The sequence below is a fragment of the Dendrobates tinctorius genome, unplaced genomic scaffold, assembly GCF_039654945.1.
Source record: "Dendrobates tinctorius isolate UK_male_01 unplaced genomic scaffold, ASM3965494v1 ptg000069l, whole genome shotgun sequence".
NCBI classification, from domain to species: Eukaryota; Metazoa; Chordata; class Amphibia; order Anura; family Dendrobatidae; genus Dendrobates; species Dendrobates tinctorius.
In genome coordinates this window covers 4,207,264-4,226,822 of record NW_027361737.1, presented here as the reverse complement: position 1 = coordinate 4,226,822, position 19,559 = coordinate 4,207,264, and the positions used below count along the sequence as shown (strand labels likewise).

The 19,559-nt window shown below is 40.0% G+C and overlaps 1 protein-coding gene across 1 annotated transcript; it reads right to left on the bottom strand.

Annotated features, from left to right (window-relative positions):
• Positions 1-326: 326 nt before the first annotated feature.
• Positions 327-19,321, bottom strand: LOC141095185 (carboxypeptidase B-like). The gene is made up of 11 exons (XM_073581062.1): positions 19,248-19,321; positions 19,083-19,158; positions 15,201-15,325; positions 13,543-13,639; positions 12,521-12,622; positions 10,976-11,077; positions 7,012-7,122; positions 6,833-6,923; positions 5,414-5,616; positions 2,815-2,899; positions 327-1,203 (listed from the first exon to the last, which is right to left on the bottom strand). The coding sequence occupies exons 1-11, from the start codon at positions 19,310-19,312 to the stop codon at positions 1,019-1,021; spliced, it is 1,242 nt and encodes a 413-aa protein (XP_073437163.1). The 5' UTR covers positions 19,313-19,321; the 3' UTR covers positions 327-1,018.
• Positions 19,322-19,559: the final 238 nt, after the last annotated feature.

Here is a 19,559-nt window from a genome sequence, read left to right as displayed (position 1 = left end):
TCGTCACTCCTACATACGCCACAATCATCTGTAAGTGGTGAAAATTGGAACCTCAATAAACACTGACAAGAAGGAAGTGACAGACCGAGTGACAGCGTGGGATTGTGCTAATATGGGTACAATTGCTGGTCCTCTGCCCCATCCAGCCTCTTTCTCTTCAGCCACTCACTTTAATCAAACTGCAGAATTTGAATCTCCATCATAGTGTAAGAGCAGTGATTCTTCCACTGTGTCGGTATATTGAAAGCTGCAGACGATCAGTCAAGTGACATTGTTTATATCAGGTAAATATCGGGATAAATTAGACATAAATGTAGATACACTAATTCTCCATAATACTTGCTCTTTTATTTAATACAGGTGTGATTTATTTATACTCATTTGTTTGTCATAACCATCTTTACTTTATTATATTTTAAAGAGGACCTGCTAAAAAATTAAATGCCTTGTAAAAATCCCTAAGTTCCACTAAATCTGCAGCACTTTTTTGCTCTTCAGTGCAGCATTCCCTTGCAAAGATAATCAAATTTCTTTCTGCTGGAAAACACTATGTGAAATCTCTGCTTGTAGTCCAACTGGGCGTTTCTTTTCTCTGGAAGTGTATGCTCTCATCCTTCCCAGTAGCTGCCAAGCTATGATAGTAGTCTAACAGTCTCAGACGTTGCTGAGCTGTGTTTGACAGCATTTGGGAGGGAGGGGTGAAAGTGCATGACTACCAGAAAATGATTTAATAAAATACTCAGGAAAACTACAAGGAGAGATTTCACATACGGTGCTCCAAACTCAATTGTTTTTGAGCAACTGACAGGTCCTTTTTAAAATTAAATGACATAAGATACAATTGCGCCTCAATTGACATTTTTTAATTTTTATTTTTCTTTATAAGTCGTTTGCATTCATTTTTCCATTTGGTAATTAAAACCAAGAAAGTCAAAAAGAATTACTACGCTGATATTTAATACAAATAGATAAAGGACGATCTTCTTTTAGTGGTTTATATTCCAATAGTAGATTTCAATTAGGCATTGTTTAGGACATGATTGGCAATGTATTTCACAGCCAGCAAAGTTTCTTCACAAGTAGGCTTGATCTGAGATTCTGGGAGAGTAAAGCCATATCTTCCAGTGTCACGCAGCTCAAATGTGAAAGAGTACTTTACACCTGTGTCGTAAGCCCAATCATCAGAGCCTCCAGCAGCCAGGTCTGCAATCCAAAGAGTACAAAATTATTTAAAAGCATACACCATGATAGTAGAGCTAACAGGAAGGGGTTGCTTGCTTTAGAAAAGTTTGGGAAGTTCCAAATAAATGGTGATCCTCTATTCAGGATTATACTAGAACATGTTTACAAAGAGTTTTTGTTCCTGTTAAGGATCTTTCATGTACATAAATTGCCCAAAAAGCCCATTTTGTAATGATCACATAATCCTAAAAACCACTGTCCTTTAGCTTCTTACCTTGTGACAGGGCAGATGGTTGAGTATATATTTTTCTCAAGATTTCTCTCATGCATAATAGGCTCCAGGAAGTCTATAGCTCTTCCAAGAAACCTAGGTGAGGTATTAATCTGGTAAAGATGGAAATTCCTAGCAAAGCATAGTTTACTAAGGGTTTTATTAATTCTTGTTTATGGCCCTGTCTTTTTATGGAATGATAGGCAACTTTTGTAGCGATGTCTGTCCTTCACCTTGAAGCCTGAGTTCTTCTGTAAGGGCTCATGTAGACGACTGTCATTTCGGTCCGAGTCTGATCTGTAAAATCCTCGGATTCTACTCGAATCAGTGTTATTCAATGAGTCAGTGCCCATGTCTGATTTTTTTTCCTAGTGGTCAGAGGAAAGAAATTGTAGCAGGCATGATTTGCCTCTGATAATCACATGGCACTTGCCTATTCATGTCTGTTGGTCTATGGAGAAAAGTGAACCACACTCGGATGACATCTGAGTATAGTCCAATTTTCTTGGACAGATTGAATGGGGGAGATGGAGAAACTTTTTTTATTTACCTCCTTCGAGAAAAATGAATCCCACTCTGATCAGACTCTGATCAGATTGGGATTAGCCTAATCAGACTGTTTTTCTTGAATGGAGAATATGTTATCTGCACCTGCCCCAACCTTTAGTCCATTTAGGTACAGGGCTGATTCATTACTGGATTTAGGAAGGTTTGTAGTGGTTGCTATTTAGGTAGAAGGACAAGTGTCTGAAGGGACAGAAGGTGGCTGCTCAAAAGACTCTGTGGCTGAGAACTGTTAATCCCTTGTTATAATACAACTTTTAGATTTTTGGGTGGTTGGTAATAGGTTATGTGAATAGTCTGGGAAGCTTATGTGTAGTTAGTGCTCAGCTCTTCATGGTATACTTTGTAGTTTGTGCAATGAAAAAACAGTAGAAACTCTGAGTAGAACTTCTGTATCACTGTCTCTGACTGCATTGATCGCATCTTGTCTACTACTACGCTTCCAAGCTAGGTAAATTATGGATTTCCAAATGAAGGAGAGGACATTGAGAATATTACCCAGGGGAGCCTGACCAGTTTAATTTTTAGGGTGCTAATATTTGAAGTGGCAGCTCTAATGTAGCAGCTCTAATGAATAAGGGAAATAAGTGACAGAATAAGTGGAATGAATAAGTGGCAGCGCTAATGAGTGAGGGTATTCATTTATTTATTACACAAGCTGACATGATGTCTGGACCCTTGCCCAAAATTGCAAAATAATTGAGAAGATCCAAATAGTCTATAAGATGGGAAATGTAATATAAACTAAAAGTGGGGTGTTGATGAATTTGGAATGTCTGATCAAAACAAAAACTCACAGATTGTAGTTCCACCAGGACCATAAGTGTATTTGGTTCCGTAAAGAGCGGTCAATGCGGAAACTGCTCCTTTGGCAACAGTGTTCTGCAATAGAAATAGGCACATATAGTATGTGTTACATCTTCATATGTGGATATTATTAGGAAATACACTCACTGCCCCTAGAACTGAAGGTAAGTGTCTGACAGGTGCCAAATTAAAGTGAACCATTTAGGATTACTTGTTTATTTGTAGACAGTTTATGTATTATGGAATAGTTGATTTAATAAAAAAAACAGCAAGTTATTTTTTTCAGTAAATCAAAGGAGAAAACAAATAATTTACACAAAGGAAAAGCAAGAATTCATCATTTGCTCTCATTTGGGTTTTCAAAAGGTTTGAATTGGTAGTAAAGAAATGCTAATTGAAGAGAGTAAAAAAATCGCTGCCACAGTATACTGCTTATGTACAGTCCTAATCACTGAGATAACGAAAATTAGAACACTATATTAGGTAGAACTGTTGTATTTGTAATGTCATATCTGTCTAAACATTTGCTTTACTGATATTCTATATCTTGTATTACTTGGCGGATAGGTGTTTAAGATTATGTTGTATTTCCAAGTACATACAGCATTGCTATATAACTAGTCTATGTCTTAGGTTGACCCAAGTACTGGTGATAGTGGGCTACCCCTAAGAATACTGTTTGTGTTGACCAGAACACATGATGCATGGTTATTTCAGCTTATGAGCATACAGTTCCTCCATACTACCTTGACGAGGTCTCACCACGATCTTAGAACTGTATGTAAATGAAGGCTTAGGAGTTCACTTAGGATATATTCAGCATGGAAGGGTCCAGGAGATTTATCTGTAACCCAATACATCATTCCTTGCTTGAAGTGCCTCTCCAAATCTTGCACCAACATGACAGTGAACTGTTGTATGCACATTGGAAACTCCTCGCTGCATGCAATCATCTCAATGCTTTTCTGCGCATGTTCCCAGTTTGAATTGGAAAAAGACCTTTGTGCATCAACTTTGACTATTGTCAACTTCTCCAGTATCCAGTGCCGCCTTGCTCCTCTTCTCAGTGATGTCACTGCTCTTTAGACTCTCCAAATTACACTGCACTGTATGTTACCCAGAAATAGCTTTTACCATGTTAGCCTATGGAACGTATGCGCTGAAAGCCTGAAATATTGCTCTGGGACCTGTAGTTCCACGAGCTTTGTCTAGCTTATAAGGGGCTTACTACAGTGTTAGCCAGAGAGCTGGATGGGTCTGGCTAACCACACACCTCCCATCAATGGGTGTGTCTCGTGTCTCATAGGATATAGTGAGACTGTTGTTTGGTCACATGGTTTCTGTGTTGGAAGGTCCTACAAGAGGACAGGTTTCCTGATTAGTACATGGTGAAGCCATGTACCTGCAGAGTCTGTGACGGATAACTGCATTGGGGAAGCTACAGTCTGAGGATCTGGAACTGTCGGGTTTGACCTGTTGAGCAAGTCATCGTTTAGGACAATGATCCCAGTGAGACAGCTTCTCTGGAAGCCAGGACTGACAAGGAGTCAGCATGTGGAGCGATGCTCCTGGAAGGTAACCTCGGACAAGGGGGTTGCAAGGAAGACAGAGAGGTGTATCTGCTACATGAACAGACTGGTGTCATATTATGTTCATGGATGTAATGAAATGGACTGTAATCTATCCGGTTTACGCTATATTTAAATAAACCAGATGGTCTGTTTAAGTGAGAAACCGTTCCTCTGTGCCTAAAAGCCCTTTTACATTTAGCGATGCACCAGCGATCCGACCAGTGATTTGACCTGGTCATGATCGCTGGTGCATCGCTAAATGATCACTAGTGAGCTTCCACACTGGCAGATCTCACAGCGATGCAGCAGCGACGCAGCGGACGATACTTACCTTTCACACTCAGCGATCCAGACGTCCTCCCGCCCGCGTCCAGCGTCACTCATCTCCCACAGCAGGAAGCCCAGCAGGAAGCACCCGACGAGAAATGGAGCCAGACATTCTCGCGTGATCAGCGATGGACAGCGGGGGAGCCGGTCGGAGGTAAGTATCACACATAGCGATATCGCTAGCGTCACAAAATCAGTGACGTTATAGCGATATCGCTAGCGATATCGCTATGTGTAAAACCCCCTTTAGTCCTGTTGCCAATCGAGTGTCCCCCAACACATACAGTGAGCGCTATCTTACAATAGGCTTACATTATAAAAGAGATTTCCTGCTAACACAGAGCACAGTGTGACCTGCATAGTCTGAAGAGTGGTGACATCACTTAGAAGAAGAGCGGAATAGCCCTGGATCCTAGAGAAGGTGACAGTAGATAGGTGAGTAAATTAGCACAATAACACTACAGTACATACGCATAATGTATACACAGATTTAGGGCTTCTTTAAATCTATCCATACTTTCATCCATTACAAAGTCATGACAGCAAGTTCTATAACTTTATAGTTTTGACAGTTAATTTTTTTTTTTGCTTTTTAGAAGAAAACTGCACTACCATTAAAAGTTAACCCCAAAATTGATATGACAAACCGAATTTTAAATATACTAAAGATGAAAATCAGTGTCCTGCTCACCAGTTCTGTGTGATCTTTGGCAAGAGAATAGCTGTAGGAATAGGGGAAAAGCAACATCTGGGAATAAGAATGGATGGTCAGGTAAGCCTTGATAGAGGAAAGGTTAGCACGGATGAAGTTGGCAAGGGCTTTGCTTTCACTCTCCGATTCGGGACTAGCACCACAATATGTGTCATCACAGGCTCTTGAAGAAGCTCCAACAGCTTAAAAAGAAAAACAGAAACACTTTATAAGATATGAATGACCTATATTTAGGCAGCATGTCTGCAAATGACAGTTAGTTTGATATTTTGCAGTGTGGGAAAAAGCAGTGTTATTACTGAGTGATCATATTCTTCTGTGTCATAGAGTGAATATTCTTGTTTCTCATGCACTTTTTGGATCTTTCATCCTGACTAGATGGCATCAGTGCAAAGTCAGGAATAGTTCACAAACAATACTGCATGTTAGCAGAGGAATATTTATTAAAAGACACTTCTTAAACAGAGCCTGTCACTAAACTATGGCAGCACAGTGGCTCAGTGGTTAGTACTGCAGCCTTGCAGCACTGGAATCCTGGGTTCAAATCCCACCAAGGACAACATCTCCAAGGCGTTTGTATGTTCTCCCCATATTTGCGCGGGTTTCCTCCGGGTTCTCTGGTTTCCTCCCACACTCCAAAGACATACTGATAGGGAATTTAGATTGTGAGCCCCATTGGGGACAGTGATGATAATGTGTGCAAACTGTAAAGCGCTGAGGAATATGTTAGCACTATATAAAGATTATTACTATTTTTATTATTAAGCTACTGCCACAACTGCAATCATGATATTCCTTTCTTTTACCTCTCTGCAAGTCATGGAGTAAAAAATGAATTTATAATCCAGCGCATACAATATGCTAATTATTACTAGAAGACTTATACATTGAACCTAGGTGTATTTGTACTTTATCAGCAAACAGAGCATGTGCCAGATACAACAAAGTTCGGACACTCTGCATTCTAGGGCAAGCAGTGCGCTGTCAAAGTCTAGGAAGGTTCTTTGGGCTTCACAGAACATGCCCCAGAGGCTAAAAGCTAGGTGTAAGAGGAAGGAAACACATGATGATGGTGTAGTGTGAGAGATCTATGTAACCGATCCCTTTAATGGAAAAGTACTAAGAAAGCTATACTTTAGGGTACATTTGGACTTCTTAAAGAACCAACTTCTATGGCTTAAAGACTAGAGACTTGATAATTGTAGATCTTGATACCGAAGTTCTGTTCGCTTTTCCACTGCTATCAATGCATAGAATGAATATCCATTAATCTCAATAGTCACCTTATCACATTAGGTGATGTTCAGCAGCAAAGTGTCCACTGCAAAACCTGGGCAGGGGACTGCTATATGTGTATAAAATAGAAGACTTATTCACGAAAGGAAGAACTGCACTTACTGCACCATCCAGCATTAAAGTTTCTGTTGGGATCAGTTCCAAGGCAGGAACTATTTTGGTTAACGGAGCGAGTCTTTCTCCACATACGGTTCTATAGAGAATAATTCCAAATATATTACAATTCAGGCAGATTACAGTGACTCAAAGTTAGCTCCATTCTAATGTGCTTAGATACTTACTGAGGTCCAGGTGTACACATAGCCATCAACATTCATGACTGGAAGGACATAGAAATCCAGATTGTTAAGGAGGTTGGTCACTTGCGAATTGACACCATAAGATTCCACAGCCTATAAAGAAAATTAAATAAGGGTTGTCCACTTTAAAGTTATTTGACTAGAAGAGCTGGAAACATGATATTGTAGCACTTTTGGCTCCACCACCAAGGAAATGCCAACTTGTTACTCAGAAACTCTGTTCTCCAAATAACATTTGATGGAGGAGCGTGTGACCACACCTGACTATCATCCTTTTCCTTCTGAAAAACAGCTTTCTTACATGCGTTGTTTTTCAACTGGTTCTTCAATAACTGCCATTTTGATAATGAAAAAGACATGCAGTCTGTGAGGAGGACAAGCCGGATTAGCTTCAAGGATATGGTGAAGGTGACATTTGTTTTTTATGCAGTTTATATGTACATGGACAGTAGGCGGCGTGTTGAACAGATGTAATACTTAATAATTAATGCTAAAGGTTCACGTATTTTCATGAGATACATAGTGATTACAATATATAGATATACTTGAAGAGGTTTTCCGGTGATCACTAGATGATCGATGGAGGTCTCGACCACTAGAGCCCCCATTGATGGGAAGAACAGTGTACTTTTATTTAAGTTAAAATAGAGCAGTATTTTGCATGCTCGGCTGCCACTGATTCATTCATATGTGGCTGAAGATCTCTGCACTCAGCTTTCTCCGGTAGTCCCATAAGGAATGAATGAAGTGGTAGTTTTACTCATGCACTGCTGCTTAATTCTAGCAGGGATTAAAGTGCCCCATCTGGAATAATCGGCAGTGGTCCCAATGATCAATACGTTATCACCCTTCCTTTTTATAGCTAATAGCTTGTTTTCACTTGAAAACTCCTTTAAGAAACATGACAATGACGTGTTATGAATGATGTAGGTTTATATGCATTAAAACTATTTAGAGGTACTACAATGATCCTACTATATGTATCTAATGTGAGCACAAAAAATTATTACTGACAGAGCATCATGAATGCTAAAGTAGTAGTGAGCGTGACTATCTCAATTGTCGTTTGCTCCAATATATATGACATAAGTTACTACATTTGCTAATATATAATCTTGTGATGTTGGTAATGCGGCTGATATGATTTATCTGGAAATTGCAAAAGCATTTGATTCTGTATCATTTAACAGCCTTACAGTATACTGAAACTACAGAAGCAAAGACTGGGGGAAGCTATATGTAGATGGGTAAGGAATTGGCTAAATGACAGGAAACAAAAATTCATCCTAAATGGTACGTTCTCTAAATGGGATGTAATCAGTAGTGGGGATCGCAGGGATCTGTGCTAAGAGCGATTCTTTTTAACCTCTTTATTAATGACCTTGAGGATGGGATTGGGAGTAAAGTGTCAGTCTTTGCTGATGACACCAAACTATGATATTAAAATCTGACCATGACATTACAATATTGCAAAATGATCTGAATAAGATGACTGAATGAGCAAACCCTTGGCAAATGAGGTTTAATGTAGATAAATGTAATGCAATGCAGTAACGGAGTAATGCAACAGTAACGGATAGAGTTGAGCGACTTTGGTCGGATAGGGTTTCGTGAATGGGGAATAAAAGTTGGCATTGAGTGGATGAATGTCATCCGCTCCATGCCAACTTTTATTTCCCATTGACTTGCATTGGGGTCGGGTTTCGGACAAAACTCCGACTTTTTTTACCCTAGTCCGACCAGTTTCATCTGAAACAAATTTTGTTTCAGTCGGGTTTCACGAAACCCGATCCGACAAAAGTCGCTCAACTCTAGTAACAGAGTAATTATATTGCTACATATACATTAAATGGGACCATACTTGGGACTACAGAACAGAGCAAGGACTTGCATATTCTCGTTACAAGTAAGCTGAGCAGCAGCACTCAATATCAAGCAGCAGCCGCAAAAGCAAACAAGATTTTAGGATGTATAAAAAGAGAGATAAAATCCCGCGATCCCAACATTTTGTTACCCCTTTATAAATCACTTGTAGCCACATGTAAATATGGGATCTGTTTTGGACTCCACATTTTAAAAAGGATATTCAGAAGTTAGAGTCAATTCAAAGGTGGGTGTCACGGACGTAGTTTGTGTAACCACTGTGTCATGGACCACGGAAAGCCTAGAAAGGCGTGACTAAGTGAACACTTGACTATTCACTACAGCCTCTGATGGTGAGGTTAGACTTGGTTCCCGATGAATGCCAGGTTTCACTCCAGGACAGTCCAACAGACGTGCAGCAGCCGAGCCCAGGGGATGGAGCAGCAGGCAGAGTGTGAATCAGAGTGCAGCAGAGTTTGCATCAGAGTCCAGCAGACAGCATTCTCACCAGAGTGCATCAGGCGGAGTTTGTATCAGAGTGCAGCAAGCAGGATCTGCATCAGAGTGCAGCAGGCAGAATCTGCACCAGAGTGCAGCAGGCAGATTCTGCACCGGAGTCCAGCAGGCAGGATCTGTAGCAGAGTGCAGCATGCAGGATTTGCACAAGAATGCAGCGGGCAGGATTGCACAAGAGTGAAGGAGGCAGGTATACGACCTGACACATCATAGACTGCAAACAGGAAGGTTGCTCAGGCACCTCCCCAGTGGGGAGGAAGCAATATATACATAATGTCCCACAGCTATTGGCTGGGGAGGAAATAGCAAGTGCACGTGGGAGAGCACGCGTACCCTAAGGACATGGCTAGAGGACCGACTGGAAGCATACAGAGCATGGTGAAGGGAAGAACTGACCGCAGCACGGGTGAGTGAAGTGACACGCCGGCGATCCTGCCTTTCAGAGCAGGACTTCAGCATGGTGCTAACAGAGCGCAACTAGATTATTACAAGGAATGGGAGGCCTCTCATATGATGGGAGATTGGAAATGTTATGTCTGTTTAACTTAGAATAAAGACACCTCAGAAGAGATCTCAATTTAAGACTGTATATGTGTGGTCAGCTCAAAGGACTGGCACATGTCTTATTCCTTCCAAAGACGGTACTAAGGATCAGGTGGCACTCATTACAGGTGGGAGAAAGGCGATTCCGGAAGCTAAATAAGAAAGGGTACTTTACAGTTAGAGCAGTCAGACTTTGGAGTGCCGACCATAAGAGCTAGCAATGGTAGACAATATAACAGATTTAAAAAAAGCAAATCCAAAGAAAAGACAATGTGTGCAAACACCCTAATGAAAATAAATAGGTAAAAAAGCAAGTGCATTAAATAATTAACATAGGGCATTTAGTAAACACTGTTATTTTGATCAAAAAAAGCATAAAGCTGTCCCACCGTGACAAGGTATACCCAATTGGGACAGTAACTACACTCTAATGTTAAAACCTACCTAGTTTTCTGGGTTTTTTTTCTTCAATATTTTTGTATTCAGTACAAATAGGGTGTGGCGCCCTTTTCATTGAGCTGGCAATTCATATATAGTCCTTCCAAATCTGGGTGTCCTGTTGGGACCTGGTGATTCTCTGCCACTGTTCACACTAGGTAGGTTTTAACAATAGAGAGTGTAGTTACTGTCCCATTTGGGTACACCTTGTCGCAGTGGGTGTTATGCTTTAGTTTATAAAAAAAACAGTGTTTACTAAATGCCCTATGTTAATTATTTAATCCACTTGCTTTTTTAATTATTTATTTTCATTAGGTTATATGCACACATTGTCTTTTCTTTGGATTTGCTTTTTTCCATGGCCAGTGTGAACATGGCTTTAAATCATGCATGTTTTCAAGTTATACTCCGACTCGGTTTTCTGTTTTTTTTCTTCAGCTTTTATAAAGGACTGAATCATTTCCTCAGTACACAATCAACATGGTGTTAATTTAGTGACAAAATGTATAATTGGTGGAGGAAGGTTGATCTTGATGGACCTAGGCCTTTTTTCAACCTGTGCAACTATGTATCTATGATCACTTACGTCTTTCACAAACCACTGGCAGAAAGCAGGGGAGACCCATTCTCTTGCATGAAATCCACAGTCAATGAAGATTGCCTTCTTGTTGGATCCACTCTTTCCGACCTTTTAGAATAGAAAGAAACAGATTTGACCACCACCGTATAGAAGAAATGGTAGAGAGAGCAGAGCACATTGCAGGAGTCTAGTCTTGATGGTACCCAGAGGTAAATATTTTATCATCAAAGGTGCTACAATGACTAAAGAATTGGGAAAAACTACTTTATGTGTATGGGATGGAAATCTTTCATCAATGGAACAGAAAGAAAAACATAAGGCTGTGATAACACAATTGCAGAGATAGGTCAACAGATAAAGCCTTTGGTAAACTAGCTCAAAAGAAAGATATCATGGTTCAGAAAGTTAACTCCTAAGGGTACCGTTACACCTAGCGACTCACCAGCGATCCCGACCAGAGATATGACGCGGTCAGGATCGCTGGTGAATCGCTGGGTGGTCGCTAGTGAGCTGCCACTCGGGCAGATCTCACCAGCGACATCGCTGGGGACGGGGATCGCTACTTACCTGTCAGACGCGGCGATCCTGCATCCTCACGCCCGGCTCCATGCGTCGCTCGTCGTCACAGCAGGAAGCGCCGCAGGAAGTGGACGACGAGAAATGATCCAGCAGCTTCTCGCGCGATCAGCGATAACCAGCCGGTCGGAGGTAAGTATCACATGTAGCGATATCGCTAGTAATATCGCTGCAACGTCACAAAATCGGTGACTTTACAGCGATATTGCTAGCGATATCGCAGTGTGTAACGGGGGCTTAACACAACTCATGCTATTGAATTTGTACAGTTAGTTGTCGACTTACAATAACTTTCTGTATCTAGATATCTGTCCTTTTAAGAAAGAGTACACATGTATGTAGATATACACAAACCGATATCTTTGGTACAACATTATCAAGTCGTTTGTTTTATTGTGTTATCTTATGTGGTAATTGTTAAAAATAGCAGTATGGTTCGACCACTAAGTAGTTCTGTTCTGACTCCCCTTTTCCCTTTTCTTCTTCCCTTCTTTATCTATTTTCCTGCTTCCTTCCCTCTTTCTGCCTCCCCCAACCCTGTTATTTTGTTCATACCTTTATCCCTACAACTTAGACTTCTGTTTACTACCCTCCCGACCCTGTTATTTTATAGTAAAAAATTATTCTTAATATTTATGTTTGAAAATCTATTTTGTTACTGTTAAACCTAATAAAACATAATTGAAAAAAAATAGCAGTATCATGTCCCCTTTAATGTACACATACAGTAACTATGTCAAATGTCTAATGATAGTGGCTCCATATCCAATGGAATATATAGATAGGTTTAGGTAAATAAGATACATGCATCCCATTTACCTGGACTTATATTGCATTTGTCTATGCTCAGTTGAACACAACGATGTCCGTTTCAGCTATATGGTGAGTCCTTATCATTGTTGTTCCCCTGGTGTTTTGATTATGCCAAACAATCTTTTTTGTCTCACTTAGGCTATATAGATAGAAGTAACTTACCTTCAGCAAGTAAAGAGGACGACCCTCATATGAGCTTCCAATCTGAGAACGGGACACCAGACTTGGGTTCTGAGCAGCAATGTTGGCAGACCAAGCATTGATCTGTAGAGAAAACACTGGTTAGTTTATTTTTACAATGTATTTCGACATAAAATTGTCTATTTCATTTTTATGTTATATTCAAAAAGGAGAAACATCAGAGTGTTTATATAAAAGTACAAAAAATGTTTATTAGCACATTTAGTCAATAGACAACATAACATTTATAAAAAGTGCAAATGAGGACACACAGTAGTGGCGCCCGACAATGTATAAGTTTATAATCCCATATTACAATATATAATTGTTTGGATTGGTAAAATGTACTATGTAACTTCTTTGCCATTTTTGTGAGGCAGTGCCGCTAATGCGCCATGCTTTCTCCCCTTGAGAAAGCATGGCGCATTATCGGGTGAAACGCACGTCGGGGTTATTTAAAGGTCTGTGTGGTGTGCCCAAAAAAATTGGTAAGACGATCCATGTCCATATTCTTATGTGTACATATAATGGTTCTACATGAAATTTCTGTGTGTTACTTCTTTGCCTGATTGTGATAAAATGCCTCTATAATGTTATTGACTCTATATACTAAAGACTGCATCTATTGATGGTGGATAGGTGGTTATTTTTCTATTAGAGGCACTGTCTCACAAAAACGTCAAATAAGTTACATGGTACATTCTACCAATCCAAACAATTATGTATGTATTGTAATATGGGATTATAAACTTATATATTACCGGGTACCACTACAGTGTGTTTTTATTTGAACTTTTTAAAAATGTTATACTGTCCATGGCCTAAATGTGCTAATAAAGATTTTTTGTGTTTTTATATAAACACTCCTATGTTTCTCCTTTTTAAATATGCCATTTTTGGAGTGGTTTTTGTGTTGTGGCTAAGTGTATTGTACTTTGTTCACAAATCAATATGAGGCTGGGTTTTTGTTTAATGTTCATTTTTACGTTGTGAGACTTTCTTACTGTATCAAGATCATTGTACTTCTCATAGCTGTGCACAGCACGAATGTTGCTATCACGCTGCTTTACGAGGGCCTCCTCGAGGTCATCAATCATGATGCTAAGAGAAAAGGAAAATATAGATTTAGTTCAGTAAATTTTCTCATAATAAGTTTAAAGGGCTTGTCCACTACTCAGACAACCCCTTCTCATTTGCTATAACCCTCCTTATATATCGCCGTTCAGTGATATGTGCTCCTGATCACGTGAGACCTGCAGTTAATCAGCGGCTGCTTCATTCTCAATTACTTTGGTTGTAGTTGGCATTTGGAAGAAGTCAGAGGGCAGTAGTAGCTCACACTCCTTCCGGATGTCAGTTTTGAAGTGAGAGTGAATTGGCCACTAATTATCTGCAAGTCTAACGTAGTATAGAAACATCACAAGAGCCCGGGAAGAGCCAGAACCGTCATTGTTGGAATGGCACTAGAAGTGGAGGTAAATGCAGGTTGTTTTTAAAGGGGGAATGTAGAGATTGAGGAGATGTTGTCCGAGTAGTGGACAACACCTTTAAATTGTTAGGGGCTGGCGGAACGCACCAAATAATAAAGATGGTATAAGATATATGGTGCATTCGTAGCCCGGGGTCCACCGTGCAGAGGTGACAAACTGCAGCTAAGCAATGAGGAATGAAATATAGCAGGAGGTAGCCGGACACCGGCTGGTTACCACTGACCCGGTGCATGCAGGGACAGACTCCTTTACTTCACGGAGTCCGCACCAGCTGGCGTATAAGCGTGACATGTTAACGTCACAGATCACGGTTATGTGAACTACCGCTCAGAGCGGGTACAATGTCTGCCCTGGTGGACACCACTAGCCAGCATAAGAACCGTGCTGGTAAGCGCATGTAACTGCACACGGCGCCGCTCTGGCAGACACTGCGGTAGCAGCGGTGTGTGAGGCCTGTACTGGCTGACGCCCCAAGGCGCTATAGGACGGTGAGTTGACTACACTGCGGCGCTAAGCAGTGCTAGTGTTAAGGTGCTGACTCTGACTCCTGAACCCTAACTCATACGTATCAAAGGGAGAGGATCTTAATAAGTCAGTCACCAGTCTCATACATCCGTCATCACACACACCACTAAACAGGATAGCATCAAAGTCTATCATAGCACATGGCAGGGCAGCCATGCAAACCTTTTATAACAGCGTCCTTCCGGGGCCTTCCTGGTGGTCCAATCCAAGCTGGAGAAGGACCTGAACATGTGACCTCCGATCTACAATGGGAGATCGTCCCATGGGCATGCTCAGTGGACCGAAAGGAGGACTTAGTCCCTGGAATCATTCGCTGCTGACCAGAATGCGTTGCTATAGCTGGACCAGAGGTGGCAGCAGCAACCAAACCCACAATGCTGGTGTTGGCAGAGCGCCGGGATCGACGAGTCTGCTGAGCAGGCTCCACTGCGGATGGAGAGGAATGGGAGACCGCCGAAGGCAATGTTCGGGATTCCTGCTTTGCAGCACCAGGAACCTGACGCCTAACATAAATAATTCGTTTCACCTTCTATCTTTGATTGGGAAAGGTGGATTATTAAAAGGAGATTGATTTACATGAATCTTCTCACTCAATTTATTGTGTATTATCAATAAAAGGAATCTGAGACAGTGTTAACTCAACTTACTCAAAGGGAATTTTACTTTGTTGAAGGAGAGCCTGAACATCAAAGGCCACTTGACTCTCAGCTCGGAAGTCAACACGTTTGCCTGGTTCTACAAGCTCAATAGTGTCTGGAACCCAGAAGTCAAGCTGGAATAGAAAAAATAAGATAATTCATATACAGCTGCAAAGTTTACTTGGCATGGAGTTAAATGTTAATTTATACTATATGGTACCATAAAATATGCAATTTATTGTGCTGGTACATGTTGAATATACTGTCAAGATGCTGGCAACAAGTGCAGCCATTCTATATAGTCATGTTTTTTCTGTTCACTATATAATATATGCTTTGTTTGGTTTGCTATATGGGTTTGTAGCATCTATTTGTACATACTGTGTAATTGATGTCCACTTGTTATGATTTCCAGTACTTACTGGCATCACCACTGAGTCTGTGCAGTGTTCACATGCCACTATGGCACATCTTTGATCCAACAATGTAAAAATGGGCACTCCCGTTTCTACAGTAGTAAATCTTTAAAGATTGCCTGCTAGCCTTAATTTAGAGAACAGAAGAGATAACAATCCATCTGACCACAGCAGACAATTTCTGGTGGCATTGTATCACTGCAGTTGTCATGTGCCATTACGTCATTGTCATTGCACAAGCTGGCAGGGAACATATTTCCCTGGGTTAAAATGTCTTCTCAATGTGATCATTCTCAATTGTACCCCTGCTGATCTCTGAGCATTAACACCACAATCCATCAGAGCAAGCTCTTTTACTCATATGAAAAGTGAAGGCTGTAGCCATGACTGCAACAGTAGGTGATGCCCCCTCCAGATGTTGATGCCGAGACAAGTAATTAAAGTGTGCCTAATGCCAGTCTGTGGTGGCCATTTTTATTTAAGAAAATAGTTGTCAGTCAAAAACAAATGATTTTTCTAAATAACACATAAAAAATGAAGATTTGTGTCCATATTGCCATATGAAATGACTCTAATTTCTAGCAAAGGTCTCCTCTGAAGTTCCAGTTTGTGGCATCCCTGCTTGCAGTGTGGGATCCCACAACTCTCTGCAGCCTTCCTTACTGTGAAAATGCAAGATCTTGTGTATTTTCACAAAGTCTCATGCTTTAACTAAATCAGTGCAACCATATCCTTTTGGAAGCAGTTAATGGGGTTCTCCAGACTGTTATTAAAAATTTTCAGTTACTTTATGTGACTGCAGAATTCTGAATCATCACAGTGTGTTCACCGCACACTGTAAGGATTTTACAATGTCATCAGCTAGATAAGTATGCATACTTCCTGTTACATTCAGACTAGACGTATGTGGCCTCCAAAGAAACTTTAGAGCTGTGATGTACAGTAATATGTCTATGCTGTGGCATAACAGACAGCTCTGGCACCCTGATGCAAAATCTCTTCTAGGGCTTCTAAATTATCATACACCATTTTAAATGTTGATGGCATACTATGTACCAAAGGGGCTATTGGACTCTATCATGCACCATGGAAAAGATGTGACTACAACTGACTGAAACTTCTGCACCCCTTACACTTACTTTCTGAAGACATTTGCTTGTTCTCAGGGCAACACATAGTGTAATTTAAATAAGAGTAGTCTAGACACTACCCATCACCGTCACCGACACTACCCATCAAGCTTGCGAGCAGGGCCCTCATTCCTCTTGGTATTTGTTATAATCTATGTGATTATTGTTATGCTGTAATGTCTATTGTCTGTACAAATCCCCTCTGAAATGTAAAGTGCTGTGGAATATGTTGGCGCTATAGAAGTAAAATGTATTATATTATTATTATTATCACCGGTAGAAGCCTAAACTAAGAAATATTCAGGAGTCTTTAGACTTGAAATTATTATTTCTGTTAGTGAATTATGAAGTATTTCCATTTTATTAATTATGAAAAGTGATAAAGTTAGTAAAGCAGTGCAGTCTACTGTATGTCTAATGTATAGATGAATAGATGCATAGATATGGGAGTACAATAGAAGGTGTTCCATGGTTTTCTCATCATCTTTCTGGGTCAATGATTTAGTCTTACTCTGAGATAATTAAGAACAGTCTTTTAGACACTCTCTGTACTTCATTTATACCTAGCTGAAATTAGTTACAAATTGACCACTAGAAAATAAGTCACAAAGTGTTAATTATATGGGGTCAATGGAAAAAGTCAAACCCAATGCATGACTTCAATGTTCCTTGGTGTTTGTTGTTTCTGACGTACAAGGACGGAGATGCTTGAAGTTTGATTTAGATTACAGATGAAAGGGAAATTCATTATACAATGAAAGCATGAAGGCTAAAATAATAGAGCTCATTCTTAAAAGTAAGATTCAACTTGATAATGCCAAACATCTAGGTGTTATAGGGAATTTATTAAAAGTACCAAAAATTTACACTAATATACATATGCACAGGGAAAGATCTTTACTGCTAAATCTTTGGAGGGATGGAAGGTTCTGGCTTTGGAGAATGGAGTCTTATTGGCAAGGGTCCATGGAAAAACATTAAAATATTAGCTCTTTTTTTGAAGGAATGAAAACTATCTTGAGAGTGTTAGCTCTTTGGGACAGACACACTGTACATCAAATTTGGACAAGTAAAAAAGACTTGGATCATGATTAGGAAGGGATGTTATCTAATACAGACCTACAACCCATTATTGCAGAGCAAGGTTTGGGTGGCTGAATGTGATGCCCTCGATTGAAAGGTAAAACCATTTTTCTACTTGTATCACTGAGCCTGTTCAGCAGGACTAATGTGATGGGTATAGTAGGTAAAGCGGCACCTAAAGTGATATTGAGAAGTTGAGGAGTTGGAGTACATTTATAGACTACAAAATGACTAAATCAATTCTTTGATTCAAAATTTCTTTATTACATGGCTGAACAAGATGATAACTATGTAGTTGACCAGGGAACAGCATGCACTTTCCTTTATTGCTACAGGAGACTAATAAGTTACTGATTATCCAAGTTAGAGATATACTGAACTTTAGGGAATGAGAAAACTGGCATTGCATTATGAAATCCTGCCTTGGGAAACAAAGGTGCCTGTCCCATTCCTGCTGGTCTGCACTGCGTAAACCTATAAATCTTTTCTTAGACAAGGTTAAGTTTTGCACCATAATGATTTGAGCTTTGAAGAACTATTTTGGACCCAATAAATGTACACACACTTCATAAGTGGTAATTTGTGCCCTTTTGAAAAACTTGAATTGAATTATGGCGGCCATAGGTACCATTACTGTATGTAGTCTCTAAAGATGTATGAAGTCACATTATTACTAAGATCCCCCATGTGGGCATCAGTATAGTCAATGAAATTGAAATGTCAGTGGACACCGTAACTAAAGTTGTTTGTGCAATAATTTGCAGGAATCAGAAGTGTCTGGATGTTAATGGTGACCTCTTTGAGCAACCATTGTGTTTACAAAAGTCAAACGACTTACATCTTCCCATTTTGTCTATATCTAGGAATAGTCTGGATATAAAGTTTTTATACAGATTTGTATCCATTTTGGACTAGCCTGTTTTGTCATGCGTACAGCCCGTCTATCCATTCTAACGCTTCGTATACCATACATCTAGGTCTAAATTGAGATGAAGTCTATAGATAGCCTGAGTTACTCTCAAGTTCCTCCTATATGTATGGACAGCTATGATCAAGCAATTTTTTTGGCAGTCCTTTTAATTTACCCATAAGTGGTAAATCTGATCTTATCACAAAGCTAAGGTTAGAGATCATGAAGCAAACACAAATTAGTTATGAAATTTAGAGAAATTTGCTGAAATGTACATATTGTAGCCTAACATTAAACTGAATGGAGCAATGATCACGATACATCAGACATTTCCGATTTGAGATGAACATACCTTAGCGTAATTAGCTAATGTTCTGATGAATTCAACATCCTTGTAGGTTTGTGGAGTTACCCGGAAAACTTTCTCCCTGTAAGTAAAAGGTAATAAATGTTGATGTTAAAACCCTTCTCCATATTTTATTATATAAACATAACCCATGTTAAACACGGTACTTACCCATGAAAGGCTCTGGGTTCAGCGGACACTGCCGCAATACTCACAAGGATGAGTATGGTCCACATGGTGACGAAGGTAATGGTATTCCGCTTGGTTTTCCATTTTTATACGCTGCCCAGACTGTTTATCTAGGTCATGATTTGCAGAGAGAAGTTTCACGCCCATTGGTCTGTCTCATGTATGATTGATTATAGCACTGGCCTTGTTGTATTTACCCAATACCTTGTTTTTGTGCACCTGTGTATTAATATTTCATGGCCACTGTGTGGAAATTCATGGCAAATCCATTGGACACAGAATGCACACTGTTTT